This window comes from Cololabis saira, chromosome 4, assembly GCF_033807715.1.
Source record: "Cololabis saira isolate AMF1-May2022 chromosome 4, fColSai1.1, whole genome shotgun sequence".
Taxonomy (NCBI): domain Eukaryota; kingdom Metazoa; phylum Chordata; class Actinopteri; order Beloniformes; family Belonidae; genus Cololabis; species Cololabis saira.
Window position 1 is genome coordinate 31,511,243 of NC_084590.1, and position 21,107 is coordinate 31,532,349.

General features: G+C 40.9%; 1 protein-coding gene across 2 annotated transcripts in view; it reads right to left on the reverse strand.

The window, feature by feature from the left end:
- The window catches only part of LOC133441789 (protein jagged-1b), a 60,100-nt gene extending 41,936 nt beyond the window's left edge, over window positions 1-18,164 (reverse strand). For both annotated transcript variants that reach the window (XM_061719428.1, XM_061719427.1), the window contains exons 1-2: window positions 17,427-18,164; window positions 13,015-13,344 (exon numbers count right to left, since the gene is read on the reverse strand). In XM_061719428.1, the coding sequence (XP_061575412.1) occupies window positions 13,015-13,344; window positions 17,427-17,585 (489 nt within the window). In that variant the 5' untranslated portion in view covers window positions 17,586-18,164. The remainder of the gene's footprint in view (window positions 1-13,014; window positions 13,345-17,426) is intronic.
- Between the last annotated feature and the right edge of the window lie 2,943 nt (window positions 18,165-21,107).

The following is a 21,107-nucleotide window of genomic DNA, read 5'->3' on the forward strand; positions in this document are numbered from 1 at the left end:
GTGCGGCTTTTCTGTGGATTTTTCTTCCACCGCTCGGGGCGCTCTAACTGGAATTACAATCAAAACTAAGATAAAATAAATGCAAAGAAGAATACGCTCCTTCTTCTTTAGCAGATAGAAGTAGGTAGAAGCAGATTTGAAACAGATAAATAGATAAATAAATACTGGTTATTTTCTCTTGGTTCTGTCCAGTTTTAATCAGCAAAGTTGCTGCCGTGTTAAAAGACACTGTTAGGAAAGATCTATTTAGGTACAAACATGTACATCATTTACACTTCAAAATCCTTCTGTACATGTAGTAAATATCTAATCTAACAACATAAATATCTGCGGCTTGCATATCTTTTTTTTTTTTTTTTTAAATAGAGCGGATGCGGCTTGTATGCAGGTGCGGCTTATAGTCCAGAAAATACTGTATGTATAATTAGATGCAGGGACTTTTGATTGCTGGCCAGCGAAACCAAATGCCCGCTGTCAACGCTTTTGCTACTTAGTGCTCAGCACTGTTTTGCCGAGCATAGCTTCTGAGCTGTGAATAAAGACCTTACTGAGTATAGTCATTCATATTATTAAGAGTACACATTTCCCTGTGCTGGTAATTTCACTACACAGACTTACAAATGAAATGCTATGGGTTCCCCTCCAAGGGTCCAAGGACAAAGCTTAGTTAAGAGCAGGCAGCTCATGCTAGACAATTGTTAAAATCCTCTATGAATAGCCCCTTTTACTGTCATTATTCTTCTACCAATCAAGAAAGGAAGCCAACATCCCCTAACCTGTTATCAAGGTCATCATGGTAAAAGTTAGGCACCTTCACAGTCAGAGTTGTTTCTATTCCATCTTCTGTCTGAAGCTACACCAGTGCAGCTGATCAACCGCATTCATAAACCTAGAGACTATAGTATTCTAGTTTCTGCAGTCTCAAACCCCTCTAATTTTTTCTGTTTCCGAACAAAGACTGACTTGTTAGATCCAGTTTTAGGTACTTAAGTTTCTGACTAACTTAGAAGTCAGACCTCTGTGGTAACCATGACACATTCTCACAAAAATGTGAAAAGCATGGTGCAGAACTTGTGGCTGGCTGATTATATGACAGCATGCAGTAACTATCATAAACTGAGTTTGGAAGCATTTTTTCCCCATAAACTCTTTTTCCTTTCATTTTTGTATCAATACATCTGAGTTATAAAACAGTTAAAATTATCAGCTTTAGTTTTATGCTTCAATGATTTCTTGAATGAAATTCTTAACATTCTCAGAATTACCAGCAAAATCAATCATCCTCAAGACAGCCACTCCCAGAGGACTGTGTTTGTCTCATAATAGATAAATAACTTTCTAAAATCTGATTATAACATCTAAGCTGTAGTCCATGTAAACACATTCACTGATGTACGAAAATGAAAACATCAGACCAGAGATAAAGAGACAGGGAGGAAATCATGACAGCGGTTCATTGTCGACCTTTTCACAATGTGATGCTCAAAATGTTTGTGGTTGCTCCTGTTGAGCTCTGGCAACAACGGAAACCACAGAGAAAAGAGGAGGATTTATGACATCTGTACTGCTGCAGAACTTTTCCCATTCTGTGTGATCTGCAGAGACGTGATGTGGCTGAAAATCCCAGGAGGGTAGTGACAGCGAAAACAAAAGGTTTGCAAGCAGTGATTCAAATGTGTGCTGGGGGATGTAGGGCGAAAGACGTCAGAAGGACGGGACTCAAAGAAAACCATTATTTGTAATTACAGTTTTGTGCACATTTGTATGCTTATATACCTGTGATCTGTAAACACAATGACGGATCCACAGGCAGAAAGGCGCTGGGATTTCACAGTGATCTTGTAAACCAAGGTTGCTTTGCCTCGTTTCTCTTCTAATAAAGAGACTCCTGCTTTCAATCTAATTTGCACACAAATGAAATCATTAAAGTATTCTTCCCTTGAGACATTTACCCCGCAGTTAATAACTTATCTCTAAAAAACACAAGCTCTGAATCCTGATGGAATTAACCTTTTGTGTGTTGTGTATCCTGATGAATTCCTGATCCGTGTATTTGGGCGTGTCCACAGCAGGAAAACCGAATGGAGAGTGGAGAGCAGTGTGTGTGTGTGTGTGTGTGTGTGTGTGTGTGTGTGTGTGTGTGTGTGTGTGTGTGTGTGTGTGTGTGTGTGTGTGTGTGTGTGTGTGTGTGTGTGAATGCGCTGCTGCAGGAGTGAGTGTATTCAGCCCATGTCCACAACAGTATCAGCGTACACGCAGGTATGCAAGGCTGCGTAGGGAAGTCAATTAGGGGACAAAAGAGAGGAGCGCACAAACGACAGATGGTATAAAAAGTGAAAGAGAGACTCTGAAGAAAGAAAGATCCAACTATGCTTCTCGCCTTGTGTTTCTCTTCACTGACTTCTTTCTGCTCAGCTCCCACACAACAGGAATGTGCAGGTTCAAACACCCTGTGTGTGTGTGTTTGTGCATGTGTTTGTGTGTGTGTGATGATATTGTGACAGCCCTCTGCTGTCTTTCTCTGGTGGAAAATAATTAAGTACTCATTAAGCACTTTTAGTATTTCCCCATTTGCCACTTTTATACATCTACTTTGTGTAGTGTGAGAAGAAAAGTGTGTGTTTCATTTATTTTTGATGTCTAGCTTGTTAGTTTTGCTTTGTGTTAAGATTACAAACCGGAAAAATCAGTGATTCTGGCCAACATCCAACAGCAACATAAGTCCCTTCAGGAAATGTATAATGCTCACTAATTAACACACCACATCTTGTTTTTTTCAATTAGCTACAAAAAAAAAAGCAAAATTAAAAACAGCATGAATGTGTCTGACTATTTCAATGCTGTTGCTAAGCAACCAGTGGCATCTCGACTGGAGAATAATCCAATGTTCAACTCTTTTTTTTTTTTCTACATTTCCTCCGACCTCAGCAACCACATGGGTGGTTTGTCCCCTTATACAACCCAGAGGAGCAAGACAAAGAGTAAAGCCACAAAAATAAACATGAAAAAAGCTCAACAGATCAAATAAGCTTACTGTGGAAAAATATATAAATTTGATATGGTGTGTGCAGAAAATTATTAGTATGACAAGGCACATAACAACCTGCCTAAGTTGAGAGAGAGATCATGGTTTTGGCTTAAAATCAACAGCTAAAATCAAAGGATCTTGGATATCGGGTGCTCTGAGATCATACGGTTTTAGAGACTCTTGGATCAGAACAGGAACCTTCAAGAGCATTCTGGTTGCATGTACAAACAAAAGATAATCTAAAAGAAACAATAGTCAGCTGAGTTTGAGTGTATTATTTGCATGTAAAGAAACTGGAAAGTATATTTCCAGTCACTCAGGAAGAATCAAAGAAAGCAATATCAAAGTTTGTTTACCTGCTTTCATGATGTACCCGAAAACTTCACTCTGCATTTGAATGAATGTTTTCCTCAAAGAGTAAATTACAAAGTAAATGCTTGTTGCTTTTGTTTTGTTTTGTTATACATGAACCAAAAAACAACATGCATTTCTAGTTCTGCTCCTTCTTTTTCACTTAAGCAAACAAGACATTGCTTGACGATAAAAAGCCAAAAAACAAATCTGGCAGCAAATATGTTTTGTGAAATGAATCCACAGTGAGGAAAAAGTACAGTTTTGAGTCTCAACCTTCCAATCCCATTGCAAATCAAGTGCAGATTTCAAGTTAGAATTGAGGTGCGTTCCCTCTCTGACAGGAAGAGGTCCAATAACGCCTGGACTTCACTGTCCCTCAATTATCAGTGTTTCTTGTTCAGTTATTTTGTTTCTGATTTTTATAGTTACTTATTAGATCCTCATCTTTTTACCAATACTCACAGGTTTGTCGAAGAGGTGGTTGTCTTCTGGCTATACATTTACATCATGATACATAAAGAGTGTCTTCTGAGATAGAAACCAAAAACTATAAATTCAAATCTAAAAATTAAACTACAGTTGGTGTGGTGAAACCAAAAAATCAAGTATTTCCTCTAAAAGTAATGAGTCCTGCTATTTGAACGGGCTTTCTGATAATAATATTATTAATAACTAAAAAATGCTGCATTTCCTTTGAAAATGCTGAGTTAATTTGTTGAGATGCTGAATGGGAGCTAGAATTTGCTGAAAACCCTGCTGAACTGCTGAACATTTTTATTTTTAATGGCCGAAGTCCATTGAAAATGTGAAAAAAATGGTTACATTTAGACAGAGATCAGCTAAGTGATCTCGTTTTGATATATAATTTATGGGGGTGTAATGAAAGCTGTGGTCGAGAGAGAGGTTTGTTACCAAATTCTTCAGATTATTCCTCCGCTCAGAAGCCAGAGTGGATGAAATCAACTAGTTTGGCAGGAAATTTTGTCAAGATCAAAACTTAAATTGTCTTATCTCCAAGACCATAAACCTCATCAAAACACGGCTTTAATGCGTTGTAGTCCAAACTCTGGTGACTCGTTTACAGTTTAAACAGTGTATCTAGGTGAAAGTATGCTGAATTAGTGAGCTCTCAAAGACCACAACGTTTTTTAAAGTTTTTTTTTTAAACTGGACATGATGTTATTCTGTCCATAACATCACGTCCAGTGTTTCATGATTCCAATTGATTCAGCTATTTAAAAATAAATAGCTGAATCAATTGGTAATACTGTAGTTTAAGGTTTTGTGAGTAGTTTAAACTTTGAATGGTGTCTCTAGCTTAAAGTATGCTGAAGTAGTAAGGTGTCAAAGTGGTGGAAGTTTTTTCCTATTATATTTCAATGGGATTTAGGTTTTAGAAATCCGGAAATATCTTTAAAAGTTTAAGGACTTGAAGCACAAAAAGTAAGTCCACCCTTGTCCTGAATGAGCTGAACATTGATACCAGAATTGCTGAAAAAATGCAGAACTAGATAGCAAGCAAAAAATGATGCGGGATAGAAAAAGTAGAATAATAATGAAGAGAAACAGGATCACAATAGGCTGAATGCTGAAACAGCATTCAGCCTATAATAAACATGTGGTCCAAGTTATGTTGCAATCATTGTTTCAAGAAACAATGATGACTTTCACTTTAAAACAGGAAGCAAAAGTGGTCTGCCATATGTTTTTTTTTCGACCCTTCTATCCATTTTGACCTCCCCCTTAAGTAAACTTTAAAGCCTGACAAAAACATCACTCGCTTTCTTTCTTGGCTCACATCCTAATGACTGCAAGACTTTGTGAGTCGAATATGATGTGAAATGTTGTTCTCGGGCAGCAACTGATGGCTGCAGTGAAGTGATGTAATGAACAATGTGACTGTTTTAGATCTGAGGCGAGTCAATGGATGTCTTTCTTCCCATGTTCCCAGACCAATGTCATGGATCCCTCTTGCAGGATCCTTCATTTCTCTGCTTCAAACCGATTTAAGTCAACAATGATAAAGAAAACTAGTCAGCGAGTGAATGGAGGGACGAGGCAGTTTGCTGCAGCTACGCGTCTACATATTTGCATGATGGCCTCACTTTGCATGTTCCTCTGAGAAAAAAAAAGTGCTTTGTTGCACTACATTTGCATAGACATCCTTTTCTTTAATCCTTTACACCCTTTGACGAAACTATGATGCATCGTGCAGATTATACACTTTGATTTAGCTTCAGTGTCCAAACTTAAATCAGACATTTGCTTGATCACCCCAACTCACTCGCTCATCTGCTCTGCGTCCTGAGCTACAGCTGCCCTTGCTGAGTTATGCAGTCAGTCCCTGGCCTTTCCAGTTCACATATCTCTTAATTGTCCTTGGGGGAGACACTGAATCCCACGTTCCCCATGCATTTATGTATGATTGTGTGTATGACCAAAAATGTACTGCAAAGGCTAAGAAAACTGTATCGACGAAGCTGATGTAGATGAATGTGTGTTTTTCTCTGGTAAAGAGCAGGTCCAGAGTACAGTTCACATTATAAACTTAATGTTGCTCTGTGATACAGGTTTCAGCTTGTTAATGATACATGAATGATTGGTTACCTGTATTAGCCCAGTTGACTGGTGACTCGTCTAAGGTGTGCACTTCTTCTTGCCTAATGCCAGCTCCAGCTTTTCCCCCCTTTCTCCTTCCTTTTTGCTTTTTTGTCTGTTTTTATTTTTGCTTTTGTAGAAGGGTTCATAGTTGTCGATTATTGAGGAGATGTGCATGTTTACCTTTTATTATTTCTATACCTATCAGTTAAAAGCCAGACTTTTAACTGGTGCTCATAGATGGAACCACATCACCCTGATTGTATCTTCTTTATATTGGCTGCCAGTAAAGCAATAAAATTGATTTTAAATTCTTGTACTGACTTTTAGAGCTTTTCATGGCCAACCCCCGAAATATATTTGTGATCTTTTAACTGTTTATACTCCAGCTCGCTCACTCAGGTCATCAGAACAAAACATATTATCTGTCCCAAGATCCCATTATAAGAGATCATGCTTTTCAGTCCAGCGCCTCTCGATTAAGGAACGCTCTTCCTCTCTCTATGCGCCAGGCCAACAGTGCTGACTGTTTTAAAAGACAACTGAAGACCCTTTTATTTGGACAAGCTTTTAGTTGACTGAAAAACTTTGACTTTGCAATTTTTTTAACTAGTTTTTATTTTGCTTTTATTTTCTTTCTATGTTCTTAATCCCAGTTTGTATTATACTACTCATTTTATCCTGCTCCGTAAAGCCTTGTAAAGCACTTTGAGAATTTTATCTGTGATAAGTGCTATAGAAATAAAGTTGATTGATTGATTGACTTCAGAAGGAACTAGTACCGTATGTTGTATTCAAAGTAGCAGTTTTTTTTTGTTTCACCCTAATTTGGTTCCTTTTTAATTAGCTCTGAATTTTGTCTCTTTCAAAGGGTTTAAAGGATGGAGAAAGAAGTCGGATATCCCGGACAAGGACCCAGGTAATACATTTTCCCAAAAGGTGGCTTACTCAATAAACACAAAACTTTTGATGATTATCTCAACTGTAAACATTCAAAGCACAAGAAAGACAGCATTTACAGTGCAGCATTGCAGGGAAGGACAACCAGGGTGGGGGGGCATCTTGAATCACTCTCTTCTTGACTGTCAAGAGTTAACAAGTCTCCTCTCAAGCTTTTATTGTGCAGCATGAATAGACATTTAACTCGGCTCCTGATAACACAAACCGAACATCTATGCAAATCCACATAACACGTTTACCAGAATGATAACAGACAAGGGTAGAGCAAGTCAGCATGCAGCAACAAACATATTCACACAGACCCACACCCCCCTGACAGGATGTGAGTGTTTCCCAGGAACCTTGAGAGTCGTCCTCAGGCAGTGAACTTAGCCATGAGTGAGTTTCAATACTTGACATGAGGATTACAGTCTGTTAGAATTTCATGTCATTCACTTCATCTGAGCAGGATTTGTAAGGAACCTATATTGTCATTTGTCACAGGGTCACTTTAACAAAGAGTAATTTTTACCTAGAACTTGAACTACCGGTACTTCAGAGTGACAAACGGGGAGGAAAGATCATATCTACTTTCCACAGAGGCTGTAGAGTGGTCGTTTTACTTAAGAAGCATCTGTCTATGTAATATACCAGCCTACTCCTACTTCCTACCTTTTAATGCCATCCTCTTATTTCAGATGCTAAAATGACCCCCACCCACTTGGCAGGTAAATAGTCTCATCTGCAGCAGACCTATTGTTTTCCTGGCATACTGCCCTGTTTCCCTTCTTGTTCCAAGCAGATTCAACACCAACAGAGACAGGATTTAAAGAAAAGTCTTTGCTTTTATGAATTCTTTAAAGCTGTCTAATCTTTGCAGCGCAGCTAAACTATCCCAGACCGCTGAGTGTCTCTGGTTCCGGGGTCAAAAACAAGCCACGTTCCTCAGACTATGTGTAAGATCAAAGATGACCAGGAGGCAGAGCTGAAATCTGGATTTTAATATCCAAAACCAGACTAAGGAAAGAGATTTCGAGGTATTAACAGAGAAATCACAACATAGACTTACAGCAGCCTAAAAGGGATGAACCCCTGCAGCCAGGCTTGATAATATTGTACACAAAACAAACGCAACACAGCGAATTACAACAATGCTCACAGTCAGAAGAAAATGCACACCCACACACACACACACACACACAAACACGTCTCCCTTGAGAGATTAGTGGAAGAAAGAACAAGAGGGGAGGGCAGGGGACACAGAGAGCTCACCTTTCCCTCATAATGACTACGCTCACCTGTTCATCCCCTCACCTGGGGCAGAGGGATCACTACCCCCCAACCTCCCCACCACCCCCACCCCACCACCTCATCCACCGCCCTCCACCTCCCAAAGATGAACAGATAAAGCCATTCTTTCAGCTGAAAACGCACTTAGGTTGCAACACTGTGTCCCAGCTCCTTCTCTCCTGCAGAGCGGCCCGCCCCGTAGCCTGGTCCTGAAACTGATCCAGGTAGGCTTTTTTCTCATAGAGAACTTTCTCACACTCGCACCTGCCAATCACACACCTCCCTGAAGTACAGCAGGAGAAGAAAAAAAGTGTGACCCACAGGCAGTCTGCACACAGCACACACACAGAAAACTGTACACAGATAAGGGAAGATAATTGGCTCTGGGACAGTGACTCTCAGAGGTAAATAGGCTGATACTAATCAACGAGAAGAAACTTAAACCATCTCTGTGTTACATTCTTGTGTGTGTGCGTGCGTGCGTGCGTATGTGTGTACTTGTATTCCTGATGTTGTGGAGACCTGCCTTCTACTCAGGACAAATACTGATCACCATAAGGTTAATCAAAGAACTTTATTGACGACGTCAGTCACATCCTCTAAAGAGACGTAGATACGCTTCATCTGAGTTTTGTTTCATAATGAGACAGAATGACTACGGCTTTGTCTACGACTAAGTCATGCGTCGCTGTTTCTGTAATGCTTTCATTATGGTTTTCATTATTAAACAGTTTGGCCGTAAAAAATTAAAGGCAGCATGGGAATTCTTTCTAGAGCCAGTAAACAAAATGATAATTAAGATAGAACAAAATAAAATCTGACATTCCTGGTAAAATTCTGATGAGCCCTGTGTATCTACCAAGTGATGATAAAGCAGTTCTCTATATCTCTAATTTCATTAATAAACTATAGTTGATTGCAGACTAAATTTTAGGAAAGAAACGTATTTGATGTGTGCGAGATGGACGGATTGATTTTTAGGAATTGAAAAGATCAATGATGACATTGGTGTAGCCAAATTAGAGCATTTGTCTCACTTAATTTATCATGAAATAACAATCTGGCAGTTTATTTTTTATTAATAACTTACAGATTTTTTGGCCGACAGTCACAACACTTTTTTAAATTTGAAACGCGTCCAGATAAAACTGATGCAAATGATTAAGAAATGATCAAACTTGTAAGCAATCATTTTTCAGTAGGATCACGAACTAAGGTAACCAATAATATAATCTCTAATGCTTTACAATGGGCTTCCTGATGATTTATGTAAGAAAAAAGGACAAGTGGAGGGCTGAAGGAGAAAAAAAGAAATGGATTGAATAATCAATGTTCCTTAAGGCCACTTTTATCTGCTGCCACACTTTTTACTGATTAATTGCTCTGCTATTTAATGAGGACACAAGGTGTTTCAGCCAAGAGAATGAAGTTGGATCAAGATGCAGATGGTTCGATATCTCCCGGAGAAAACTCCCGAAAGCCCAAAGGTTGAAAAAATAAGAATAGCACAAGTTGGATGAATAGAAGACAGAACCATGTAAACATAAAGCTTAGAAGAATCAATAGATTACAAACAATGCTGGCTGATGAAAAAGAAAAAGGAAAAAGCAAATAACAAGCTAAATTAAAGCTGCAAGCAGCGATGAACGGGCCCTCGCACCCTTGTGCACGTTCAGGCGTGCTGCAGTGGAAGCGCTTGTATGACTTGCATGTAGATTCTTCAGGCCTGGACATTTAGCGGATGACACCAGCCACGACTCTCTATGTCAAACCATTCAAAAGTTATGGCAGAAAGTAGGAACTATCAAATATCGATCAATCAGAAGAAGGGGCGGGGCTAATTTGCACCAATTATGTTTAAGGACTCAAAACCGAGTCAGATGACACCACCCACGAGTCTTTATGTCAAATCATTCAAAAGTTATGGCAGAAAGTAGGAACTATCAAATATGGACCAACCAGATGAAGGGGGGGCGCGCTTTTTGGCGTCTATCGTCGCCACGGTAACGCTTTTGACTGAGAAAAGTAATGCCCATCGTCGCAGGATCGAGACGCACATTTTGATGTATAACACACCTGGGTGCACGTTACGGTTCGGGCGAAGAAGCGGCCGAAGAAATGGCATAAATTGCGCCAAAATTACACTATTAATTCAAAATGGCCGACTTCCTGCTCGGTTTCGGCCATGAGACTTTTCTTTAAGTTGCGACATGATACAGATGTGTACCGATTTTCGTGCATGTATGCCAAACCATTTTGTGGGGCTCGAGGCACGAAGTTTTCTAGGGGGCGCTGTTGAGCCATTAGGCCACGCCCATTAATGCAAACCATTAAATATTAAATTTTTCGCCAGGCCTGGCTTGCGTGCAAAATCTGGTGACTTTTGGGGCATGTTTAGGGGGCAAAAAGGCCCTCATTTCGTCGGAAAAAGGAGGAAAAAAAAAAACAAGGAAAAAAAAAATTCCTACAGATACAATAGGGCCTTCGTAAGTGCTCGGGCCCCTAATTAATGGGAATGTTAAGAGAAGGTAAATAAATATTTTCTAAAAAAAAGTTGAAACCAAAGCAAAAGAAAAAAAATCTATTCACTATCTGACAAATGCCCAGGCTCTCCGGTGTGTTTTACTGGAGGGAGGACTTAGTATCTTAAGTCCCAAGTCCTACACTTTTTTGTGTGACTATATATTGCTTTGGATGTATAACACACCTAGGTGCACGTTACGGTTTGGGCCGCATTAACTGCCGAAGGAATGACATAAATTGCGCCAAAATTATACGATTAATTCAAATTTGGTGACTTTTGGGGCACGTTCAGGGGGGCAAAAAGGCTACCATAACATCTTGATAGACCGGTTGAAGAACTGGGTGGGACTTTTTGGCAAAGTTACATTAGCCTCATATGCTATGAGGCTAACAATATGTGGAATTCCTCAAGGCTCAATTCTGGGGCCTCTGTTGTTTAACATCTGCTCCCACTCACTCAAATTATGAAGAAAAAAAAAGGTGCTACCATAACTATGCAGATGACACACAAATCTATATGACCACCTCACCAGAATACCATAATCCAGTTCAAACATCGATCAAATTAAAGAGTGGATGTGCCAGAATTTTCTTCAGTTAAATGAAGACAAAACAGAAATAATAGTGTTTTGAGCCAAGGAAGAAACATTAAAGGTCAGCACTCAGCTTCTAGCAGTAAAGCTAAAAACCAAAAGCCAGGAATCAAGGAGTGGTTCTGGACTCAGACCTGAATTTTAACAGCCACATTTAGGCAGTAGTGAAGTCAGCCTATTATCACCTAAAGAACATATCAACATTAAACAACTGACGCTAACAAAAAACTTGCTTTTATCTTCGGTAGACTGGACTACTGTAACTCTGTTCTCACAGGTCTCCCTACAAAAATCCATGAAACAGCTGTTAGTTCAGAACGCTGCTGCCCCGGTCCTCACTAGGACCTGGAGAGTGGACCATATAACTCCAGTTATTAGGTCTTTCCACTGGCTTCCTGTCTGTCACGGAATACTGTAGATGTTAAAATCCTGCTGTTGGTATACATCTCTGAATGGTCTAGGACTAAAATACATCTCTGATCTCCTGGTCCATCATGGACCAACCGCAACCCTCGGAAGGGCCACACCTACTTTATTTATTTTTTTATATTTTCGATCACAACAAGAGGGTTATACTGTACATAGATAACACAAACACACACAAAACCCCCACATCTCAACTTCCAATAAAAAAGTCAAAGTCCATACACACCAAGACATATTTCATAGTGCTATAATCATGCCAAATATTCTAACCAGAAATTCTACTCATTGCACTTATTGAAAATACCAGATAGTACTACCATATCAATGACTGATGGTTAAATAGTCTTCCTACCATACTTCATGATGAAGGGGACTTATCAAAAAAAGTAGGAAACACTTCATGTCATAATTTTCCTATCCTAAATTGGGGCTGGTCTCTGAATGGTCTAGGTCTAAAATACATCTCTGATCTCCTGGTCCATCATGGACAAACCACAACCCTCGGTAGGTCCGCAACTACTAGTCTACGGACTTAGAACCAATCACAGTGAGGCAGCATTCAGCTTTGATGCTCCTCACCTGTGGAACAAACTCCCAGAATGCATCAGGGCCTCTGAAACTCTCAGTTGCTTTAAGTCAAGGTTGAAAACCTTTTTATTCATGCATTTCAATAATCCACAACCTTGGTTTCTTGCATCTCATTTGATTTATTCTTTTTAATTTATGTCTGTCTGGCTTTAATTTCTTTGACTTTTTATTGTATTTTTTAAATGTTTTTATGTCAAACACTTTGAATTGTCTTATACATGCAATGTGCTTTACAAATAAATGTGCCTTTCCTTGCCTTACAAAACACAGTCTGCGAGGTTTGCCTTTGTGCTTTTATGTGGAAGATGAAGGTTTCATTTCACAAGTGTTTTCATGTTTGGTTGAGTGGATTTCATTATGTGAAGGAGAAAACTCTCACCACAGCCATTAAAAACACCTAATATTTATGTATTTTTTGTTTGTTTGATTTTATAAAGTAGACCATCTCTTTTACATTGTGAGAAATGTGAGAAATAATACCCTGATAACGACCAATACTAGAAAACAGTTGAGCATTTCTAGTTATTGTGATGCAAAAGCATCTGATGGAGTCTGGACTCTGAGGGTTATCATCATTCCAATCTAGCCTCAGTTTGAGTGCATTGTATTGTACTTGAAGCTTAGCCGGTTCCCTTGGAAACCATACTAGTAACTAGCACATCCCCCAGTACTTACTGGCCAGGCGTATTTGAAAGGAATGACAATGTGTCCATTAGTCCCAGCGTCCCCTTCTCCTCCTTCACTGTGGCCTCGGTGCCGGAGCAACTGGGAGTTTCCACCCAGGATGCCTGTGCTGCCAGAGCCAAAAGTGCAGACTCCAGTAGGGATGACACGAGCCTGATACTCCTTGAGGCAGGCTTGGAAGAACGTATCACATTGGTCCCTGGCAGAGCAACGCTGTCCCCCGCTGCTCTGCAGGTCGCAGCAGTCTCCTGTCTGCAGCAGTCCATGCGGATTCTGGAAGTGATGAATCTGAACCTCGAACATGCCTACAGCACACACATCCTGAGGAAACATAGTGGGGAGAAGAAAGGAAAGAATTACATCACTGTGTCATTTATAAAAATGTAAAATGCACCTGCAGAGACGTCATGTAATTACATCAGTGGTGCAACACACAAAGGGGGTTGGGAAATCTGACTATTTCTTTTTCTGTCTTTGTTGATCCGGTTGCCCTTACGTTCTTCAGCGCAGTAGGGGAAACCAGTTTATGCTTAAAAATGTCCACTTTTCAGAAAGAATATGAAGTCTTTGAAAAATGAAAGTTTGTGAAGCAGATGGTTTGTAGGATAGAAAAACTAGTCAATAAACTTTTGACTCTTGAATTTATTTATTTTTTTCTATTAGTAACACAATTTTAAATTATTGGTTATAAAGAAAAAAGGAAGAAAGAAGTTAAAGCATTTTAAACTCATAAAGTGACAATATTGATTCTACATAGAAAGGTCCTTGCAGAAAATGATTGTCCATGTATACCCTCTGATCTTGGTGTAAGAAACGGCTGGTGTTGCATCTGTTCTAGCTGTGGTTTAGCATCTTAAAATACTTAACACCATTTGAAATGTGACACTTTATGCATTCAATATATGCAACACCTTTCAGAATGTACTAATACTGAAATCAGAGAATTTTTCTTATTCAATACTGAGGCATTTTGGTCTTAACTGAACTACACTAAAGTAATGAAGTGCACTGACAGATAATCCTGTTTGATAAATTTGGTTGTGGACATTTTTTTCATATAAAATACACCCTTCATCCCTTTAACATGATGCTCAATCTTCCATTTCTCAAGGCTACCAGGGTGACGGTAGCAAAATTTGTTATAAGCAATCCTGGAGCGATCTTAGTTTATTTAAATGAAGGGTCTTTGGCACTCCTGTATGACTTATCGCATAAAGCATTCTCTTACGATTGGTCCAGTATGTTCTGTACTGATGGAAATGGCTGTGAATAGGTGGGGGTACCAGAGTCATTATAGGAGAGAGTTTTCACTAAGTGAAGAGTATGGCTGTCCAGGCTGTATCCATCTGTTTAAAAAATATGGGCATCCCACAAATTTACAACAATTGTTGTGAAACTAATACAATCTATGCTGGTACCGGAAATATTACTTTGTGAATAGACTGAGAAAGTACTGGTCAACAAAAACAATTGATCTACACATCAGGCTGGGTTTTCTGTACATCAGAAGTGGGTAACACTGATTTCAAAGGATGCACACTTCACAGAGGAGAGGGCTGGAGTCAATTTAAGTGCTTGACTCCAACTAAAAAAACTGCTGCAAAGGAATGCTGAAGATTGAGCTGTTGTACTATATCTGTGATATTATGTCCGAAGCATGATACAGCCACTTCAAGAAATAGTATAAACTTTATAAAAAATAATGTTATAATGTATCTTGGTGAAGATGTATAACTCTCATTGTGATGGGAAAAAAAAAATTGTCATGTCAGTATACATCCATGAACATTCAGGTAGATTTATAACATGTGGGAATTTCCTTCAAGACGCTGTCTCACTGTCTATGTATCCTTAATGATTGTGTTTCAATACAAGTCCTGACTCCAAGCAAGAGACATGAAGGAGGGAAAAAAGGAAGAAATGAGGACATAACTTTGATTCCCACAACTCTGTCTGACCTCCATTCAAGGAAAAAACAAACTTTTCCATTTAAATCATGGACAGCCTAACCAGCACTTCAGCCACATAATCCTCTAACTGTTTATCTCTCAACTTCCTTTTATTTGCCTCCTCTTCTCTTGTCTTTCCTGACTATGTGTCACCACTACTCCCTTCGTATTCCTCACTCTCTCTCCCAAGGGACCATGGGATTCTGCTCCCTCTCTTCTTTCTTAGTCTGGGAACAAGTTGCAACGCTGCTGTCATGTATCCCTCTTCAGCCATCGGCTCTTCTGCATTGTCATCCTCCTTTTCATTTTTTCTTTTCTGAGTGCTCCTTTCATGTTTATGGGTGTGGGAGATACACACGAATACAATCTGCTTCCCATATGTATATTGGCGTTAATAAGTCCTCCTGAGTGTTTGAGAGCATCAGGGTCAGGAACACCCATGCGAGCATGTGTGATAGCTGCTTCTGTCTGTGCGTTTTCCTTTTCCAACAGGAAGCACAAGAAATAAAGCCAGTGTTACCTCAGTTTACTACAAAACCTCTGCTGTTAAATAATTCATGGACAGGACTCGCTGAGCCCAACAAGATCTTATACTGTATGTCCAGCGGCTCAGCACTGAGCCTAAATCTCAGTCGCCCCATTGTTACCAACTGGATGTCCCTCTGCTGCACCCTGTCCCTGGGCTGAGAGGGGTCGGGCTGGTGGCGGGAGGAGGGTGAACTTGTCTACATCAAAAGGCTTGTGGAGATACAATGGCGCTCATCACTCCACATCCTCCTTTCTTCCTCTCCTCCACTCGCTGCCCGTGCCATTCCCTGCATACCAGCATTTCAGCGCTCAGTCAGAGCAGAGACAGAGGGAACGGGAGATCCAAGCCAAAGCCCAGACCATCTCCCCAGGAGAGCTCGGGCAGTTAAAGGCTCACTCCACTCAAAACTCAGCGTGTCACGGAACAAATCCTCTCCATCCAAGGACTGACATTTAAGTTTAAGTAAAGTACTCAGTACTTAGTTCACAGATCTGAGAACATTTTTATTATTAAACAAAGTCCTAATCTGGATTTCCCAGCAGTTTCCAACCACAGGGATACGCACATCCTTATTTTCTGCTGCTCTCGAATTGCCATTGTAGAGCTAAAATAATCTACTGATCAGTTTTGTTGATCACATATAAACTAATATCAGAGACATAACATGATAACATCCAATCCGTTTCAACATTTCAAACCATTCAAAAATTGAACTCTTAATTTGAAATAAAAGTCAAATGCAAATGACAGCATTAATTGGCATTCTGTGACAGTTCGGTTCTGCAGCAGTAATGAAATGTAGCAGGCTGCAGAGGGACTGTTGCGGTGTTAAAAGTCCTTATTTCTGACTCAGGCCCTCTATTCTGCATTAGACATGGGAAGGAGCAGCTGCTGCGGATCTGGACCATGTGTTTCACACTGCAGTGCGGTCAGAAGACGCACGGGAGAGGATTGTATTGTTTCTCAGCTGTGAAGGGGTTGCAGAGGTGCGGAGCTGCCTGGATGTTCAACATTCACACGCCCCAGAGTTGATTCCCCTGCGGCCCCTTGCTCCATGCACACCCAACACACAGATGCTGTTTGTGAAAACAGTGTTTAGAAAAAGAAAAAGAAAACCATACATTTGCACATGTGGAGCCCCTCTGGGTCTGGTCTTCCTACAGGTGAGTCTTGTCAAACATCAGAGCCATCCTGTCAGATAAAACCTCACACGCAGCTGCATTCATGCAGCTATGGGCACAGGAGGGGGGATGTAGTGTTCACAAAGTGTGTAAGATTTGCCTCTAAAAATATACCATGGATAAACTGTTTCTTTGTGGCTCAGTGTAAAACTGTTTAGCTCTGAACAGAGTATGTGGAGGCAAATCAGTTGTCATTTATCAGCTAGAGGAGTCATCAAAATACCTCGGGAAGATTTAAATGTTATTTCACCCTCAAAACCAAAACAAATCAGTCATTCATTCATTGTCTATACCCACTTAATGTTATACAGGGTCATGGGGGTCACTAGAGCCTATCCCAATAATCTTCATCCTTTTTTCCCCTTTTTTCCCCTGCTATAAGACTGCCCACCTCAGCTGACCAGTGACATGAAAAACTGACATATTTCAAATGCTAAAATAATTATTTTCAGTCATATTTTGCTCTGATCTTTCCACACCCTTTTTTCCCAACCAGGATTACAGTGGGCCTGTGTCTCATGGGATAATAGACACCAAAGAGCTGAAACAACAGGTGGGCGCAGCGCCATGGGAGCAGAATGAGGGCAGCACAAAGAGGAAAGGCTCACTGTGCACGGACTTCACTTCATTACCGGCTATATTCTCGCAGCTGTTGTTTAAAATACACATTAAACCACAGTTGCGGGTCAGCCCAGTGGGGTTTAAGGGCATGCCGCCCAGAATAGCACTTAATCGGTAGCTTACCTGCGGCTGTATCATGAGACCTGCGAGAAAAATCACAGTCCGCTGCAGGTGCAGGAGCCCCCGGCTCCGCTCGGTCCTCATGCCGGCCTCCCCGCTGCTCTTCCCGGCCCCGCTGCTGGGCTCCAGCCCGGTTATCCTGTGCGCTCTGGTGCTCTCCATCCTTGCGTCAAGGGATTGGGGAGCGCGCTGTGCGTCCTGGCGCTGCTGGCAACCCTCCTACTCCTCCTCCTCCCTCCCTGCGTCCTCTGTCCGCCCAGCTCTCCTCCTCCTCCTCTCCGGACTTAAACCCTCAAACTCCCACAAAGCAACTTCATGGCGAGCAGATCAGAGAAACCATAACCGTATCTGTCCTCACTATACTGATCCCCATCAAACCCACCTGCATACACACACACACACATGCACGCACATCTGATCGCCTCCCTCGATGTTGTGGGTTCTTCTGGGTATAGATTTCCGCTCAGAGACACACGTGCAAACACATCCACACACTTCACATGGACACACTCCCCTTAACTTGTGCTGTATTCCTGCCACCACCTGCGCTAAGAGGCTTTACTGCTCCAATCTGGCCGCCGGCTCACTTCACTTGAACTCTCATCCCAATTAGGTGCCACTCTCTCTCTCTCTCTCCATCTCCTGTCCTCCAGGTTGACCCGCGTTGAAATAAAACACAAAATACAGAAAATAAGTTACTCAATCAATGCACTGCGAGGACGCAGCGACCAAAAGTGATTGCCTTTCTATGAATAAATTGATTTGAGTGAAAGCTCTCCTCATCCGAGCTGCTGGCTGGTTTGTCCAGCAGATACGGAGCCTGGCGGCGGCAGAGTCCGTGTGAGGAACAATGAAGGGAGAGAGGGAGGAGGAGGGAGGGAGGGTGTGTCCTGAGGCAGGGAATATCCGTCTTTAGCCCAAATTATGGTTCCGCGTTACACCGACGCAGAGCCTACGTAGGGTCAGTTTTATGCTGCGTTCCATTTACCTCGGAAGTCAGAACTCGGAACTGGGAATGACGTCACAGCCGAGTTATCAGCGTTCCAGTTACAAAGTAGGTAAACAAGTTTGTAGTTCGCATATAGCCTACCACATGAAAAATGTAAATTACACTATAGCAGCATATATATGCCGAACAATACTTGTATACGACTGATTTAGTGTGACCAAAACTAGAATGAAGTGCTACGAATTTTTACAGAGCTCTCCTCTACTGTTTACAACCGGGGCAGCCATCTCGGAATGTTAACTCGGGGGTGGTGAAGACTCTCCCACTTTCCCAGTGGGAAATCCCACTTCGAGGGGCGTTCCAGTTGAAAATTCCGACTAGGAACTGGGAAATCCCCACTTCCGAGGACAAATGGAACGCGGCATTAAATCAGCCTTTTCTCTTCTCCAGATGGTTCCCAGCATATACACCGCTGTTTACACTTCCAGCAACGTCCTGCTGCCCAACCCAACTTCTTTTTCTTCCTGTCACATTTAAACGTGCATTACAGTGGATGCGGTTTGCACCGCAGTTCTTCTGTCTGAGGTTTGAGTTTCCTCTATACCTTTTGAAACACCTCCCTATAGTTTCAATCCTCCAGTTTCACTTCAGAGCAGCACAGTCCCATGTTAACTGTTTTTTTTTTATGGTCTCTGAATGTGGAACCTTTTCCGTGGGTTATGAAGCTTAAGTTCTGCATAATTTATCCGTCCCTCTGTTGCAGGTGATCAAGTGTAAGTTGCTGGCAGAAGGCTGTGAAAGAAATAAAAACAAAATGGAGGGAACAAATCACGCCTGCAGTTGTGTTGTGATGCGTTTCCAGTTGCAGGTAATTGTATATACGCACGTGGCACAAAGGTAAAAAAACTTTAACTGGAAGAGCCGCATTTCCTTTGCAAATGCAGATGCCAACCCTTACTGCTGACTTTAGCTCAGATATTTAAGGATGTTAAATGTTAATAGAGTATTCTTCTTCTTTTTTTTTTTTAATTTTTATTAACATTTCTTCATTACATGTTTGTGCATCAAGTAATACAAATTTGTGCAAAAAATAACTGCTCTATAATTTAAGAAAAAGAAAAAAGAAAAGAAAACAAATATAAATCAACAAAACAGGAAATAAATAAACAAATAAAATATTAAAATAAAATAATTCTGAACATGATAAGGAAACACATCTAATATAGGCTACATGCAGACAGGATAACAATGACTTCAGTCAAATAATGTAGAAGGCACTATTAATAGAGTATTCTAACAAGAAAGTAAATAACAGACTAAAACATAATTTAGATATCATTTCCAATTCTCCTGAGAAACAGGAATACTATAGTGTGCATGTTGGATCAGCACTCACACAACTATCTCCCATTTGCAGCTAGATTTATGAAATGTCATTATTCCATATTAAAATAACTTGTTCTGACAGCTGTCTGCGCGCAGGCAGCTGCTAATGAAGCCGGCGGCTTCAAATACTAAGCAAGTGAGGGCATAAATATAAAGGAGTGTTGCGGGGTGTGTAGGCTTTCTTTTTTCTTCCTCCTCTTCTTTCTTTTGAATATTGGCATCCGTCACACGGCATATTTTCCACATCTGACCTCCGATCTTATGAGCGTCTGTTAGACCCAGGACTTCCACACAATGTTCCTTTATCAGAGGGCATTAATGAGATGCTGCCTCCCTCTTCCTCCTCCTCCCCCTCTTCTTCCATCCTGAGATCTATCACGGGCTTGTTGCTCAACAGCTTCCCTGACAACCGCTGGCGTTTCCGCGTCCCGGCGCTCGGCGGTGACCCCGCGGCTGAACCATTATAATACATTATAACACATCCATGGGCTGAACACTGGGCTCTTGAGCAGCGCTGATTTGCATACAGGACCAGTGACCAACAAACACGAGCGGAAACCAACCAACCAACCGAAAACACGCATCTGAGTTTTCAAAGTGTTATACCAGGCTCACCTGAGGGTGCTTCCCCTAAACATACGCTGCCACTGCAACTCTGGGATTTACTCTGGATGTGGGGGGGAGGGTCATCATCTGAGTTGTGCATTTGGCACCATCTAATGGTCATTTATGTATTTTTAGATAAGATGAAATAAAAAGCAATACCCCTTGGTCCTTTGGCATCTTCAGCAGGCTAAAAAAAGGAAAGGTGTCAGGAGGTTTCCACTTTTCTGTTCCAAGTAGGCTACAGTTGTGCCATTTTGACATGCACTTGCAATTTCAATATCCACATCTCCCTGTACTGTTTACACTAGAAACACGCAAAATAAAACAAATTCTTTCACAGAGAATCTCACATCTTAAGTGGTTTAGAGCAGATTAAAATCTCATTTCAATAACATGGTTTGCAAATGCTTGTTCACTAAATCACATTTTCACAGAAGAAACAATAACGTTATAATTTTCCCTGACAGGCAGAACTTTCCTTTAACAGTAAAGTATCTGTAGATAGCATATCAGTCTCTGCAGCCGACAGATTAATCTTTCGTGACTGGGTAGGCATATTTCAAAGATCATACCCCACACACACATTTTCTCACACACGCTGCCCTGGTGGCTAAGGTCAGTGCTTTCTCAAGGCAAATAAGGGAGTGTGGAAAGGCTTGGGAAACTGCAGAAGAATGAATTGTGCACGTTCTTTGGTTGACCTGAGGACAATTACTCTGGGCACAGTTTAAGTTCACAACAGG